We start from the raw sequence: 16884 nt of genomic DNA, 5'->3' as shown, positions 1-16884 counted from the left end.
TTCATTATCTGATCTAACGGCCCATCCGAATTTGGGAACAAAATTTCCATGGTAGTTTAGCGTCGAAATAGGGGGATGCCGTTTGTAGAAAAGTTGGTTAAATTAGAAATAATTAATTTAGAATCATCTCCGTAATTATCTCATTTATTCGATTACTCTCTTTCTTTGCCAACGGAAACCCAAAAGCGGGCACACAGAAGAGACCATGTCAATGGAAAATGAAACAAAATCCTCATTGCTCCTCTCTGGCCGTTCAATTTCAGAGATTAATACGGATTATATGTATGCCTACCATTTTTATCTCTTACCCTCTACATCCCCTTTTTTTTTTTTTTGATACGAAGAAGGTCTAAGGCGGAAGAAGGGCGGAGGAGGGCGATAGTCGAACTCTGTCCGTGGATGTGGGGGTGTAGTGCTCAATCACTGAAGTTATTAGCCCCACTTAGCCCCTACATTCTTGTCAAAAGGTATTAATTCTCTCATATTTTTGAATTCCTGCGTTCGATTAATCCAAAATCTTCAACCTCCATGGTTAGTTACCCATTTTTTCCGTCGTGATCATGTTAGTATCATTTTAAATGATTTGAAAGCATGCTAATAACAAAATTGTTTGGATTTTTGCATTTTTTTATATTTTATTTATGTGTTTGTTTTGGTGTACAATTAGGTTATCGGTAGAGGTATATCCCCCGACAGTCTCTAGTTTTAGCACCTTGTGACATAGATATATCCAATTCCAAGCCCTTACGTAATTGATGGTTATATATATATATATGTGTGTGTGTGTGTGTGTGTGTGTGTGATCTTCTGAATGTTGAATTACACAAAATCGTTCTGGAGTTCTTAGAATTAGGGTTTCATCTTGTATATGTTAGAGATTTAAATATAAATACGCAAATAGTACATGTACATTACATAATTAGGTTTAGGGTTTATCTTGATGTTCTGGTCAAAGATTTAGATGCCCGGAGCAGAAACGCAAAACTAGTAAACAGTACTAGAATGGCAAGAAGATTGCAGAGAAGAAACTGTAATTTGTAATTTCTCACCTACCTACTCTCTTTCTTAGGGTTAAATTAAGAGATAATATGCATGTTATTGATTTCTACCATTTTATTTTTAACATCACCTTCCTGAGCTTCCTCTTGGTAACTTTACCCAATACACCTCACTTACTTAAATGTGCTTAATTATATAGGTTGCGTCGATAATAACGTTACTGGTGGTGAGTCCCAAAAAATCTTGTAGTGTATTGCGTTTAACGTATTCATAGATAACGAGTTTGATACTAATTATTCTTTTATCAGGTAATGTAAATATATTATTGTATCAAAATAAAATTGTTCTCAGTAAACTTGCTAAAGTAAAGACTGATATCATATTGATGACATATTTTAGGTTAAATAAAGCATAATTATTAGGGTTGGGAATATAACTATTCCTCACAGGGCATACACCCTATACGAATCCTGGTCCTATCATCAACGCTTGCCTGAAATTCACATCTATTATAAATGTGACATAGATTTGTTAATATTCTCTAAGATTAGCATAGATTTGTTAATATTCTCTAAGATTAGCTTTCTATCAAGTCTCATCTTAGGTATGCTAAGACAACACTATACGAATTCTTGTTCAATCATTAACGCTTGCCTAAAACTTGCATAGGACTACCATTATAGAGGTGACATAGAGTTGTCAACATTCTCTAAGATTAGCTTTCTATCGAGTCGCATCCAGTGTTTAAAATATCAGTATCGATGAAAATATCAATATGTTGCAGAAAGATCGATAGATACATCCAATATCAAATATCGATATTGGTTGCCTTCCATAGAAATGATGAAAATTTGATTAAAAAAAAACATGAAAGCATGAAATTATTGTTTAGGGAATGTAATATGAAGCCACAACACATGTATGAATTAAGAATTAATAATTAGATACTGTGTAAAAAAACAAGTACGTGATATGTTAGAAGGAAAACTTCTTTCTAATGACAAGTATCAAAATAAAACATTTTACTAGAATGAATAAATTATACATAACTTAATTGAAACTTTCATCAAGTTTTATTGAATTAAACTAATACCATATAGAATGCATAAGTTCATGGAGTTAAAATGATAGTCAATCTTCATCTTTCATTTTGATTAGGCCTTCCAATGTAGTACTTTCCAATTGCACCAATCTCCAAATATATGATAGATTGAAAACTAAATTCACATAATTAAAAAAAAAAAAAAAAAAAAAAAAAAAAACGAAGAAGGAAATGTGAAAAGAAACGAAGAAGAAAACTCAACCACTAGTCTATAAATTTCTTTCTGAAATTTCTGCAAGGATACATAAAATATTGAGGAAATTGACTGATTTCCGAAATTGTCTGGGATATGCGGTGAAATGTACACTTTTCTCCCTCCATATTGTTCCCTGATTTTTTTTTAATATTTTTGTGAAAATATCGAGCATATCCAGGATATTTCAAACATTGGTCTCATCTTAGAGTATATCTTAAGACAAAACATTTCATGTTATTTAAATGCTTATGGATTTGCCTCATTGAAGGTCTTGTACTTAGAACTTAAATTTTCCATCTTATTAGGGCTTGTCAGGTAATGCTTTTATCGAAAACACTTCTTTACATAAAAAAAGTTTTGTTATAAGTGTTTTCTATTAGAAAGATGTTGAGTCTGTATATAAAAAAATCATAGTGCTTTTTGAAAAAGCACTTCAAGTGTCACTTAACATTCGCTTGTTCATAAAAATGCTTATATGACAAAAAATACTTAAGTTTTACCATCAAATAAAACCACTTACACATTTAGCTACCTAAAAGCGGTTTTAGGTATTCTAAAAGGAGTAGGTTTCTCTCTTATCTTAGTCCTCTCCCGTGCCATCCTATTTCCCTCCTCTCACACTTTTCATTTTGTCTTCCTCTCTCAATAAAAAAAATTAATATAAATTATTAACGTAGCTTAATAATAACTGTTTAAATAAGAGAAAGAGAAAAAAAGGACAAAAAAACAGAGAAAAAATCGTACTCCATTCTAAAAACAATCTCAGATTATCACATCCAAACAATGTATGACGTGTATTAAAAATACAATAATTTGAAGAATATAACATTACAACTAGACCATAGCAAAAAACAAAAGAGCTAAAAACAAAAGAGCTAAAAAATAAAAAATAAAAAATAAAAAAACAAACAAGCGTTTACAACTCGATATATCCTTTCCACAAGAGATATTCGCCCGCTGCACTGGTTTCCAAAATAAAAAACACAAAAAGATTCCTATTTGGCGCGCGTGGGATTGTGTTACCGCTGCTGTGACATCGTTTCCATGCGCCGGGAGCGGCCTGTGAAATCCACGCGCCACCTTTGTGGCCTCCAGACCACCTCTAGTGGAGGAAAATGTGCCTCCCTCCATCTCTTAGTCTCCTTCTTGAGGCTGAGGAGGGGAGGAGTGCAGGCATGTTCTTTTCCACCATATAGTCAGGGCCCTCTGCCTTTGGGATCCGTCAACCACCATGTTTGGCGGTCATGGATTCAGAATTTTGCTTTCAGCCCCATACATTTTTTACAGAAGAATATCAAGATTTGATTTCCTTAATCAAAACTTAACACAGCCGGGTGAGTTGAAACTTGAAAGCCATTATTTTCTCTTCTTTATATATTTATAGAGAAAAATGTTCAAGAATATACCCATTACTTTACAAGTTGACATTTAGTAATTTCGAATTGAAATTGTTTTGGGTTACATTTATAATTTCGTAGTTTGAGTTTTGATTGATTTGGTTTGTCATAGAACATAATTGATTGGGTTTCTCCCAAGTCATATGAATTTTGTGTTTGCTATGTGAATTGTTTTTTCATTTTGTTTGGACATCCGATAAAATTGGAGCAATACAGAGAAGATAAATGTGTAGGAGAAAATGGAAAAGAACAAGAGAGACATCTGTGTTTGTGGGTCAATTTTTTTTTATTACTCATGTGTAGATGAGAACTCTGAGGATGAGAGGAAAACAAAGCTTGTGTCTTTCAAGAAGGCAGCAAACATGATTACAAACTCCTTCAGTAAGGGTCGAAGGAACAGTAAGGTAATGTCTTTCCCTATAGACGATGGCATTGATGCCGAGGAGCTCAAGGCAGCTCAGGAATTCCGGCAAACACTTTTATCCGAAGAACTACTTCCCTCGAAACATGACGATACTCATATGTTGCTAAGGTTACTTATTCTCTGTTTTGATTGGCAATAACAGTTTTTTATGCCTCAGTTGCTACATGCTGTTATGAATAGGTTGTTTGTTATACTGTTGTATGATGGTGCAGATTTTTAAGGGCCCGGAAATTTGATGTTGAGAAAACAAAGCAAATGTGGTCTGACATGCTCCAGTGGAGGCAGGAATTTGGTGCTGACACTATTATGGAGGTAGTTTTTAATGCTTATGTTGAAGTTGGAATATAGTGGAGATGGTTTAGTTGGAGTAGCTATTATTTGTCTGAAGTTTCTCCTTTTGTTTTTTCACTAAGGACTTCGAGTTTAAGGAAGTTGATGAAGTCTTAAAATACTATCCACAAGGGCATCATGGAGTTGATAAGGATGGGCGGCCTGTCTACATTGAGAGACTGGGTCAAGTTGATTCTAATAAGCTGCTGCAAGTGACAACAATGGAACGGTATATAAAGTACCACATACGGGAGTTTGAGAGGACCTTTATCTGTAAATTCCCCGCCTGTTCCATTGCAGCAAAGAAGCACATTGATCAGAGTACCACAATTCTGGATGTCCAAGGAGTGGTATGTGAAAACTCTCTTAATTCAGGACAATTGGAGATACCCAATTATTCCGTAGATAGACTGATACTTTAATTTGTTTATTAATTGGTGGAGATCTTCTGGTTAGATCTAACTAGCATGGTGTCAAACATGACATGTGGTATTTATGTGTGTACTTGATCCACAGGGGCTTACAAGTTTAAATAAATCTGCAAGGGAACTCATTCAGCGCCTTCAGAAGGTCGATGGTGACAATTATCCTGAGGTATCCTGTAAAAAGCTGTATGATTTCAAGTTTACGTGAATCAAGCTTCTTGGATTGCTTTCCTATCATGAAAGGTAGTTTTTGTATTCTGTGGCGCTAATTGAACTTTTTGTTTAACATAGACCCTGAACCGTATGTTCATCATCAATGCTGGTTCTGGATTTAGGCTCTTATGGAACACCGTCAAATCTTTCCTTGATCCCAAGACCACTGCAAAAATCAATGTAAGCTTTTGTCCCTTGTTCACTTTAAACTTGTCAATTGGTTTAAAATTTGATCTTGTACTGTTGCTAAATGAGTTGATGATTATGAATTAGGTTCTGGGAAATCAATATCAGAGCAAGTTGCTTGAAATAATTGAAGCTACGTAAGTGTTGTTGTAGGAACATTTTAGCATATATCTAGTTCAATCTAAAGCTAATTAAACTTCCTGTTGTAACTTATAATACTCTTTTTTCTATTAAACCTGCAGTGAGCTACCAGAGTTTTTGGGTGGTAGTTGCACTTGTGCCGATAAGGGTAGCTGCATGATCTCTGATAAGGGCCCGTGGAATGATCCAGAAACAATGAAGGTGATTTTGTACAGTTAGAATATGAAATAATTCTTGACGGGTAATGTAACAACTTAAGCTTTGGGAAATATGGTAAACCAACAGCCTTAGTCGAACGCCTGCATTTACCTCTCTATATTAGTGCTGGAGATAGTCTATACGTAAGGGAGAGTATTGGAATATTAAATAAATGTTGTCCAACAATTTAACAGCTTTTCCTTTGGGGATAGTGGTAAACTACCTGACATTATCAGCAAGTAATTGAAATTTATTTGTTGTGATACCTTTTATCTATCCTAATTCATATTCTAATGTGAACAAAAGATCTCTAAATCTGTTGCTTTGTTGAGGCAGATGGTTCAGAGTATTCGTGAGGCCAAATGCACGAGCAACACGTCAGGCGATCTGGAGAAGAAAGAGGAGAAACAGGAGAATCAGGAGAATCAGGAGAAACAGGAGAAGCAGGAGGAGAAAATCTCTGAGGAGAAGAAAATCTCTGAAGAGGAGAAGAAAATCTCTGCAGAGGAGAAGAAAGTCTCTGAAGAGGAGAAGTTAATCTCTGAAAATGAGAAGGCTTGCACAAACGTACTCAGACCTTGGCTCAAGTTTTCCTTTTCATTTTTGTGTGTTTATGGCCTTTTTCAAACCGTCTTGCCTCTGTTTTCATAAATGTTCAGTTTCCTGACTTTCCTTATGTTTCTATTTTCTCTTGGCATGCTACTACATGAAGAGAATGGATTCTTTCTGCTCAGATACGTTTTTAGAGGCTGAAATGCATGGGGACTATCTCTCTTCTGTGCCTGAAGAAGTAAGCACCGCCCTTTATCTTTTTTGCATACTTATCAATTAGTTAACACAAACTCTCTCTCTCTCTCTCTCTCTCTCTCAACATTTTAGTCTTATTATAGTTCAACTTTGCCTCCGTAGATATAAAATTCTGGACCTGGCACTTGCTGGGCTTTATTGTTTGATATGCTAATTTGCTTCATCTTGTTCAGCTTTCAATTCCGAGAATGTATCCGATGGGATATGACGATGTTGATCCAATGGTTAGCAAGGGAACTGAGCGAGAGGCAGAAAGGCTGAATGCTGCTCTCAATCGACTCGGTGCCTTGGAACAAGAGCTATCTTCAACCAAGCAAGTAGTCATCTTGACATTTTTGAATTCTGTTATTGAAGTTTATACCAGAAAAAGAAAGATTGAAATCAAGACAATAATAAACATAACAATATACATTTTCTTTTTGTGCGAATGGTTTTCAAGGTTGAGACGCAGAAAGAAGAAAAGCTAAAGGCTGCTCTTGACCGCGTCAATGCTTTGGAACAAGAGCTGACAGAAGCCAAGAAGGTAATGTCTTGATATTTTTCAATTCTATTATTACAGTTAAAATTGAAGCTAGGAAAAGAAAACTTACACGTTTTCTTTTGTTTCATTTTTTCAGGCACTTGAAGAAGCCCGCCATAAACAAGAGGAGCTTCTAGCCTCCGTCGACAAGGAAAAGAAATCTGTATGTAACTAATTACATAATAATTGCTTAGCCAGTTCAAGTTTATTTGTATATCAGATCTATTGCAAGTTTATGTTTTGACCTTCTTGTGTTTTGGACTGTAATTGCAGGGCTTATTCTGTTGGTGACATGATCAATGTAAAAGCATTTATCTAGTGTGGTGGATTTAGTGGCTCCAGCTTGTGTGGTTCTCTGGAGGGATGAAATAGACATTTGTTATCTGTGTTTCGCTATTTGGAATGACTGGAATTCTACCTTGCCAATGTTTTATAACAGCAGGCATTGTCATTAGTTGAGGTGCTCCAAATTAGCAACGGAAAACCACCCTCCGGAATGTGCAGAGTACTCCTTCAAAAAAGTAAGAGCCTCCTCCTGAGTTGTTTTATAAGATCAAATGTATATAGATGCAGCTATCAAGGAAAGGGAAAACATGCACCTAGGGGTTGGAACAACTATTAGAGATTCATGGGGCGCGGCATTGGCAGCTAACGAAAAACCATTAAAGGGGTATTTTTCAGCAAACGAAAAAAACTATAGAACCACTACAGGGCTACTTGGAAAGAAGACAATACAATTTGCAGAGGATATTGCAGGATTTGGCCTGGTCGTGCAAAGCACAGAAGATGAATCTATGGCTGCGAACGGGATTTAGTTTAATTTGGTTTGCACTTGTATGTGATTATGGAGAGAACATATGGATGGAGGAGGGTCCTTTGTGGATCTTTCCGTACCTTGCAAGTAATTCTTCTGCAATTGTAATATCTTCATATAAACAGAATTTCAGTTTTGAGATAAAAGAAAATAGTAATTAGGGTCTAGTCCACAGTTTCAACTCTTGTAAAAAGGCAAAAACTTGTACCAAATATTTGATTAGATGCGGTTTTTAGTTTCTCTACGCTCACGTTTTTGTTCTTGCTTGCTTGGTTTGACACGCTGTCTGTACGTCCCCTCTTGATTCCTCTCTTCTCCTAAACGCTTCTCTCTTCCTTGGTTGCCAAGAAAGTGAACTGGAATTGGCAGCGGAGCTTCTTAAGCGCTATGAACAAAATTGGGTGTCAAGTTCAGAGCCTCACCGCACCAGCTGCTAATCCTTCGCTGTTTCCGTGAATGATTCTGCACAAGTCTTTCTCAAGTTAAGTCATGAATAGTGAACTTTTGGAGCAATCTATGTGAATTCGAGAAAAATGGATATAAATGTTCTTTGGATGAACTTTGCATCCAATTAGCTCAAGTAGTAACCCAAAACACATGCTTGAGTAACTAGGGTTGGTTGCTGCCTCTTGCATTAAGTTCTTGGCAAATGTTTCGGCAACCAGCACGCAGCAGCGGGAAAGCAATTGTAGCAGTGTCTGGTTCAACATTTAATTGAAGAGAAAAACCATCTAGAAGGCAATGCTGATCAAAGAAAGTATATGGTTGAGACCATTTTAAAGCAGAAGCTTTTATTTTCCCATACGATATAGCCTCGTCGGGCTGAACTCCAAAATCACTGCCATCAAATTCGTGCCAAGTATTGATAAAGACAGCATAATCTGTGCCATCACGAAATAAATTGGCGTTGCAAATGTGATGTTCTGACGATGATTATTCCCGTCTGAAGATGATGATCAGCCGCTGCAATGACAAGCTAACAAGGAATTAAGGCCCCGTTTGTTTCACCTTCTAACATATATATCTTCCACTATCTCAATGGTTAGAGGTGGCTGGGCAGCAGGAAGGTGTCAGTACAGCGACTTTACAGTAATCAAGGAAATGGACTCCTTAAATCAAGGGACTGATGACAGACTTTGGTTTATAATGTTTCAGAAACATGAAACAATATATCACTCCCCCAGCCTGCAATCACAAATACCAAAATAACAAAAACAAAAAACTTTCTCTTGATCCATTCCTGTTCACTTTGTTCCTTCAACATGTGGTCAAATATACGTATGAACCAATCCTATAGTTTGGAATTACCATCAGAGGCTGCGAGGCATTTTACGACATCTTCCTCTAGATCACGACTCACTAGCAGTTGTGACCAAGACATCCACCATACAGTGCTCCACCAAGACGATACCAAATCAGAACTGAAACCCACAAGAATTTGAGGACATGTTGAGATTGAATGTACATGTTGTATTTGTTTAACAAAATTAACGAAAATTGTATTTATCGTATATGTGTCTGTATTTGTTGTCGAAATAAAGATTGGTGTTATTATTCAAAAAAGTAAACGGAAGTATCTTGACAAATAGTCAAATATAATGTGAAAATAAAACCAAATGTATGCAGATGCAGCTATTAAGGAAAGGAAAAACATGCACATCTACGGATTGGAATAACTATTAGAGCTTCATAGGGCGCAACAGCTATCGGAAAACCATTGCAGGGGTCTTTGGAAGGACAGCAATACAATTGCAGAGGATATTGCAGAATTTAGCTCAGTCATGCGAAATACAGAAGATGAATCTACGGCTGCGGAACGGGATTTTAGTTTAGTTTGGTTTTCACCAGTATGCGATTATGGATGGAGGAGGGTCCTCTGTTGGTCTTTCCGTGCATTGCAAGTAATGCTTCTGCAATTATGATATATCTTCGTATAATGAATATTCCACGGGTCCTCTGTTGGTCTTTCCGTGCATTGCAAGTAATGCTTCTGCAATTATGATATATCTTCGTATAATGAATATTCCACGAGATGAAGAAATATAGTACGTACTTAAGCTCAAGTTCACAGTTTCAGATCTCGTGTCGCTTCTCTTTCCTTTGCTTGTTGGTTTTCTCCAACAAAATTCTTTTACCTTCCTCAGTTTTTTATTTTTTTTTCATTTTTTTTCCCCATCTTTTGATATATGGTTCTTCGTATCCAAAATTCATATAATTTTTTTCTAGTTGTGAAACAATATCTAGAGAAACTTTTTAATAATGTAGGTGAAATAATTTGCATATTAGAAATTTAGTAAGTTTCTACCGTTGATGCTTGTGAGCACATAAGTACATCCATATTGAAAAATTGGCAAAAAAAAGATCATTTTTCAATCTCCAATTACTTAAATAATCAGTTTTCCAATCGCGGTTGATATCTAATATTTATGTTGTCAATATTTTTTTTGGCGAACAAAAGCGTACATAAACTACTCTAATTCATAAAGAGGGATTAAAACTCGGGTGTAAGAAAGCGAGTCACTATCTTAACCAACAAGTCTTAACTCGTAACCTTATATTTTTTGTAACATAGTGTCACCAAAAATTGCCACAAGTCAACATGAAAGCATCTTATAGCATCACATCACATAGCTCAAATATTTGACGTAAGTCCATGATTGGCACATGAACGCTTTAATTTCCTACCCTAATTAATTCAGCAGCGGGCAAACAATTGCAAACCACCACGATGAATGAAAACTTAGTGGAGAACCACACTTGACAACTGAGATGTATACTTGACTCTTTTTTTGGGGCCCAACTTCAAAATCTTATAAGCAAGAAGAAAAGTGGTTGACTTTCTCTTCCAAACTTCAACAACCAACTAATGACTACAAATAGAATAAACCCTAGAAGCAAATGACACAAATTAAACTACCTCCAAAAGAGCCAACATTTTCGTTTTCATGTATAATATGTATGTCAAATTAATATGATTAGTCGTTAGAGATGCTTTATAATTAAAAAAATTAATGAAAAAGACTTCAAAATTTTGAATTTTAACCAAAAGTCATATAGTAACTTTATTTAATGATAAAGACAAAGGAAGAGAAGAGGGTGGGGGGACAAAAACTCAACCAAAAGCGCATGCAAGACGCACGCCAACCTCAATTCAGAAATAGTACTAGTATTCAATTTTAAAAATAGTCAATTTAAGAAATAGTTTAGTACCCAAGTTCATTTTAAGAAATAATCAATGTTCATTTTAAGAAATAGTGAGGGAGAGGAGAGAGAGAGTGTGTGTGTGTGATGGGGCGAGGGGTCTTGCATGCCAGTTTTTTATTATTTTATATTTTATTATATTAAACGTCCTTTCATTAAAGTTTAAGTCATTATCATTAAATTTTAAACCATTTTCATTAATTAAAATTATTAAATAATTTTTTGTTAATAAAAAGTTTGAAGAAGCCCTTTGTATTGAAGTTCCCTTATAATTATTGAGGAAAGTAGTAAAAAGGACATTTTTAACAACAATTTTAGGGGGTGATTGAGTGTGTATGCAAGTCTAGGGAACTAACTCATATATATCCCACCATTTGTTTCCTTAATCTGTATATTCATAATTCTTGTAGTCAATACTGTTTAAAAATGTGATTGTGTAATTTAAAAGTAGGATTTCAATATGATTTGAGATAAATCTAATATTTTATGACTTATATTAGGCAAGTAAGCTCCACGTAACTAGTATAATAAAAGCATAAAACACCAAGGAGCATAAGCAAAAGTATAACCGATGAGCTTCCTTCAATAGTAATAACATATCTTTCCATTTATATTGAAATGAAATTGCCACTTAGTACTAAGGTTTAGTAGTATTTCTCTTCACTTGTAAGTAAGAGGTTTTAGGTTCAATTATCACCAAATGCAAAGTTGAACCACATTATTATGGCAAACCTATTGTAAGGTTTAGCCCACTCCCCTACCTCCTTAGTGTAAATACTATCGTTTGTTCAAAAAAAAAAATCATTAATTAATTAGGTCTTAATTTATTGGTATTTTCTTTTAAATGATTCTCTCGAGTTTGAATTATTTCTTCTCCCCAGTGAGACATGAAAATATTTCATCATCGCCTTTGGTTAATTGTCAATGGATTGCTAACACTAGCTTCAATACGAATATCGCAGAGTTTTCCTTCTTTTATATAATACCAAAGTACAAATACAATATTTCAGTTGCTAGTTTCTTCGTAAGGTTCCACAAAGATCCTCATAATTTCAAGGTGTCAGTTTTGACTCTAGCAATTTCAACGAGTTATGCTCCTTCTACTCTTTACTTAAAAAGGAGACATATTAGTGAATTGCCACGATAGTCTACATTTTAAAAGACCGGGAAGACTCACACATGTATATTAGTGTTTTCTTGACCACCATCGTGTGATCTACCAATGCCAAGAATCGAACCCAAAACGTGCCCAATAGAATACAAACGTGGAATTCGTTGACAACCACTCGATCATCTCTTGGTGGTTATTATGCCTCTTATACAAAAATTTCACATTGAAAATATAACAGTATAAAATACGATATAAAATCACATTCACTTTCACCAATGCTGCTATACCCACGTCTACACTTTTTCGTTTGATTAAATCAGCATATCAAATTAAGTCATTTTCCTAAAATCGCAACTCTATAATTTTTTTTTTTTTATAAATATATTATTAACCAAAAAAGTTGGTATATAGATATTCAAACAAAAATAGTAGTAGGTTTTGCGTGGAAAAAGAAGGATGACAGTTGGGAAAAGTTGGTTAACTTGTGCGGGAAAAGGAAAAGATATTGAACGGAGTGGCTTGCATTTCGCAGCCGCAGGCCACCAAAAACAGCAAAAACTGGTCAAGCAATGCAATGCACAGAGACGACCATGTCAATGGGGAAAAAATGAAAACAAAATCTCCCTTTTATTGGTGTCAATCTTTCTTTACTAAATAAGTCATGTCATCCTCTCTGTCTGTCTGGCCGTCCAATTCTAGAGATTAATTCGGGTCATATATATGCTTCACCACTTTCTCTCTTTCCTCCCTACATTTCTTGCCAAAAAGGTATTCTTCTTCTTCTTCTTCGTTCTCTCAACCTCCCTCTCTTCTCTACACACCCAATCTCTTGTTTTTCCTCTTTTCTAATTTCTCAACCGTTAATTTCAATACTCTCGGTGCTTATTTTGTCAAACTGTAAATCTAAAACACTAATCAGGTTGATTCTTTCACGATGCGGTCTAAATTCATAGTTTGGCAACATAAGTATTTGTATCGAACATAAGTACCCTTTAAATGCATGAGAACAAGATTAATTCAAGGTTTGGTGTTCTAACTTTGTTTTCATTTTTGGGTGAATTAAAGTTATTGGTGTAGGGTATATCCTCCGAGGGCCCTAGTTTGAGCAAGTTGTGATATATAAGTGCTTGACCCTCCTATCCTTTGGCTTTCTCAAAGCGGTAGAGCAACCTTGCAAGATATCAACCATGTGTGACCCTATGCCTGCATCCGTCGACCGACACCTTAAACCTGGTAAGTTATAATTAACAATCAAACATTTGTGCCTACATTTTCATTCTATCTCAATCTTTGTCTGCAATTATTCTCTGCAGTTCACGAAGAAACTTCCGAGGATGAGAGGAAAACAAGGCTTGGGACTCTTAAGAAGAAGGCAATCAATGCCTCCACCAAGTTTAGGCATTCCTTTACTAAGAAGGGACGAAGAAGCAGCAGGGTGATGTCCGTCCCAATCGAGGATAACATTGATGCAGAGGAGCTACAGGCAGTGGACGCATTTCGCCAAGCACTAATCTTGGAAGAACTACTGCCTGCAAAACACGATGATCATCATATGATGCTAAGGCAACTTATATTCCATCTTTTGGCTAGCATTAACGATTAGAGGTATCCAGTTTCTCTAAACGATTCTGACTAAATTGCTATTTTCTTGTATGGTGGAAAAGATTTTTAAGGGCCAGGAAATTTGACATTGAGAAGGCAAAGCAAATGTGGACTGATATGCTTCAGTGGAGAAAGGAATTTGGTGCTGACACCATCATGGAGGTATTTTAACGCTTCTTTTTTCGAACTTACCTTATGCCTTTATTGACTACTGTCCAGATGCCCTAAATTTCTCCTTCGGTTATTTTGTTAGGACTTCGATTTCAAGGAAATTGATGAAGTCTTGAAGTACTATCCCCAAGGACATCACGGAGTTGATAAGGATGGACGACCTGTCTACATTGAGAGACTTGGTCAAGTTGATTCTAACAAGCTGATGCAAGTGACAACGATGGAGCGTTACTTGAAGTACCATGTTCGGGAGTTTGAGAGGACCTTTGTCTGTAAATTCCCTGCATGTTCCATTGCAGCAAAGAAGCATATTGATCAAAGCACCACTATTCTTGATGTCCAAGGAGTGGTTAGTAAACATAGCTAGATACTTTGATTTTTCTTTTTCCCTTGTTTTGATTGCAAAACAAGTAATCTTGAGTTCGTGTAATTGATGTGCAGGGGCTTAAAAATTTCAACAAATCTGCAAGGGACCTCATCCAGACCCTTCAGAACATTGATGGTGGCAACTATCCTGAGGTATCCTGTAAATGTCATTGCAATTCTTGTGCAATAAGCTTTCTTGGTTTGCCTAGCAAGAAAACCAGTTTTGTTGTTTTATGACGTGATCGAAAGCTTTCTTCATTGTAGAGCCTCAACCGTATGTTCATCATCAATGCTGGTTCCGGATTTAGACTCTTATGGAACACTGTGAAATCTTTTCTTGATCCAAAGACCACTGCAAAAATCAATGTACGCATTCATCTTTTGGTTACCGTAACCTAATGCTGATTTACGATTTTGATATGGTAATGGTGTTAAACGAGTTGATGATTACGCATCAGGTTCTCGGAAACAAATACCAGAGCAAGCTGCTTGAAATAATTGATGCCAGGTCAGTTTCCACTAGGGCAAGATATATTTCCTTGGAATTCGGTTCAATTTTTCTTACATCTCCAAGTCTATATTGTTAGCATTCCTGATTCACATTGTGCTGTACATATTTGCTTGGTAACGTAATATCGTATTAGCTTCATATTCTGTCATAAAGTGTTTTCGTTAAAATCTGCAACAGTGAGCTGCCAGAGTTTCTAGGTGGCACTTGTACTTGTGCTGATAAGGGTGGTTGTATGCGCTCGGATAAGGGCCCGTGGAATGATCCAGACATAATGAAGGTGATTTACTACCGTTTTGTTTCTGTCTGATTGTAGTATCTTCTATGTTAATATGAACAAAGGATTAAAATCAGTTGCTTCGATGAGCCAGATGGTTCATGATGGTGAGGCCAAATGCCCGAGGAAATCTTTATCCGGCATTGAGGAGAAGATAATTTCTGAAGATGAGAATGCCTCCTCAAAGGTACTCAGATCTTTGAGCTTTGGTGTAATTATGGCCTCTCTTCAAACTGTCTTCTTTTGGTTATTTTTTTCAATGATCAATTGCCTAATATCTGTTTGATTTTTGTATGCTACAACCACATGAAGAGATATGATTCCTTCAAATCAAAAACTGTTCCAGATGTTGACGTGCATTTTCAAGTGGAGCATCGAAGACCCTCTCATCCACTTAAAAAGGTAAGCTTAGCAGACCTTCATTATCATATCGATCTCTATTCAGTTTTTGATACCCCTTTCAAAAATAGTGCAGATAGTGCTGTTCCATGGACCATGTCGCGTTTATCTGTGGATGTTCTCATTTGCTTTGTATTTTGCAGGTTTCAATCGCAGACAAGGGCAATCAGGCCTATGAGTATGACAACTTTGCACCGATGGTTGACAAGACTGTTGATGCAAATTGGCCTAAGTCAGTTCATTATGATGAATTTCCTACAGAAGGATTCCCTGTGCATGATACTCGCAAGGTTCCTGATGGACTAACCAATCAGTTACTGTCTGGACTCATGGCCTTCATCATGGGAATTGTCGCCATGATTCAATTCACACGAAGCATGCCAAGAAAACTCACTGATGCTGCCCGGTATGGAACCCCTGTTTACTACAATGGAGTGGTGGTTAAAGGCCAACCGTTGCCTGCGCCTGCCATCTCCAGCACTGACTACATGAACATGATGAAGCGCATGGCCGAACTGGAGGAGAAGTTGTATGCTCTCAGCTCGAAACCAGCAGTCATGCCACCTGACAAAGAGGAGATGTTGAATGCTGCTCTCAACCGTGTCAACACCTTGGAACAAGAGCTGTCATCAACAAAGAAGGTAAATCGTCTTGACATTCATGTCTTTTGGCGTTGATGTTGGCATTTCCAAAAGAAAAATGAAACCGAAACAGGAAAATCTATATCAAGAGAAAACTAACTAAACGTGAACATGTACATTTTGTTTTTGTTTTGCTTTTTGCAGGCGCTCGAGGACACCCTTGTTCGACAGGACGAGCTTATAGCGAACCTTGAGAAAAAGAAGAAGAAGAAGAAGAAGTTTGTAAGTGACCTAATTATTACCCTTCTAGTGCTTAACCAGCTCTACTTATGGCCTTTTGCACTTCTCACTTGCGTATAAAATATTCAGTTTGGAGTGCAGATGGTTGAAAAGAAGTACCAAAATCGATGCCCGTTGCGTAAACATGTCACTACAAATATCAGACGTGGAAAAGTGTTTTGACATGGTTGTTTTTTGAACTGTGACTGCAGAACCCTTTCTCTTGGTAAGGCGGTGATCGCTCCGGCTATTGGATTTGAAGCTCTGGATGAACAGATGAACTAACGTTGAGGGTTAGCTGTTGGTGGCGGCGGTGGTTCGATTGTCAGCTCCCCTACGGATGCGTCGTGGAATGCGTTCGGTACTATGTTTGCTAGTTTGGTACTGTAATTTATAAAGCTTTTGTACATTACTGTGCAGTGTGCCTTTCTTTCAAAGTTTGTCCATATTTTGCGTAAACATGGCACCGCTTTAGCTTTACAATGTACAATTTATTTTGGAGAAATAAGTAAATCATGAATTTTATTTGGTTAAACAAATGCATAGAATTTTTAGTTCTTAAAAACAAAAATCTAAATACAATGTATAATATAGTTTAATTTCAATGCATTGAATCATGCATTTTGTAATGAGCAGC

General features: G+C 36.4%; 2 protein-coding genes across 5 annotated transcripts; both read left to right on the top strand.

Annotated features, from left to right (window-relative positions):
* The first annotated feature begins 187 nt into the window (after positions 1 to 187).
* Positions 188 to 7996, top strand: LOC137727850 (phosphatidylinositol/phosphatidylcholine transfer protein SFH3). Of its 3 annotated transcripts, none has more exons than XM_068466680.2 (14): positions 188 to 467; positions 3998 to 4226; positions 4331 to 4430; positions 4532 to 4798; positions 4965 to 5042; positions 5165 to 5266; positions 5360 to 5409; positions 5515 to 5614; positions 5948 to 6178; positions 6324 to 6401; positions 6592 to 6735; positions 6858 to 6941; positions 7036 to 7101; positions 7212 to 7996. In XM_068466680.2, the coding sequence occupies exons 2-14, from the start codon at positions 4057 to 4059 to the stop codon at positions 7227 to 7229; spliced, it is 1488 nt and encodes a 495-aa protein (XP_068322781.2). In that variant the 5' UTR covers positions 188 to 467; positions 3998 to 4056; the 3' UTR covers positions 7230 to 7996. The 3 variants fall into 3 exon arrangements, 2 of the variants coding, with proteins under 2 accessions (XP_068322781.2, XP_068322780.2); XM_068466679.2 differs by lacking the exon at positions 188 to 467 and adding an exon at positions 3183 to 3631; XR_015952374.1 differs by lacking the exon at positions 188 to 467 and adding an exon at positions 3254 to 3631 and having other exon boundaries at positions 6592 to 6731.
* A 4709-nt stretch (positions 7997 to 12705) lies between these two features.
* On the top strand, positions 12706 to 16786 carry LOC137727849 (phosphatidylinositol/phosphatidylcholine transfer protein SFH3). Of its 2 annotated transcripts, none has more exons than XM_068466678.2 (14): positions 12706 to 12832; positions 13130 to 13297; positions 13378 to 13627; positions 13729 to 13828; positions 13920 to 14186; positions 14279 to 14356; positions 14468 to 14569; positions 14662 to 14711; positions 14892 to 14991; positions 15083 to 15175; positions 15301 to 15390; positions 15531 to 16028; positions 16173 to 16250; positions 16460 to 16786. In XM_068466678.2, exons 2-14 carry the CDS (start codon positions 13252 to 13254, stop codon positions 16475 to 16477), a joined length of 1770 nt encoding a protein of 589 aa, XP_068322779.1. In that variant the 5' UTR covers positions 12706 to 12832; positions 13130 to 13251; the 3' UTR covers positions 16478 to 16786. The 2 variants fall into 2 exon arrangements, with proteins under 2 accessions (XP_068322779.1, XP_088533883.1); XM_088677757.1 differs by lacking the exon at positions 12706 to 12832 and adding an exon at positions 12875 to 13086 and having other exon boundaries at positions 13223 to 13297.
* Positions 16787 to 16884: the final 98 nt, after the last annotated feature.

Source organism: Pyrus communis, chromosome 10 (genome assembly GCF_041283825.1).
Source record: "Pyrus communis isolate YQ-2024b chromosome 10, ASM4128382v1, whole genome shotgun sequence".
Classification (NCBI taxonomy): Eukaryota; Viridiplantae; Streptophyta; class Magnoliopsida; order Rosales; family Rosaceae; genus Pyrus; species Pyrus communis.
This window is presented reverse-complemented; position numbering and strand designations above follow the sequence as displayed.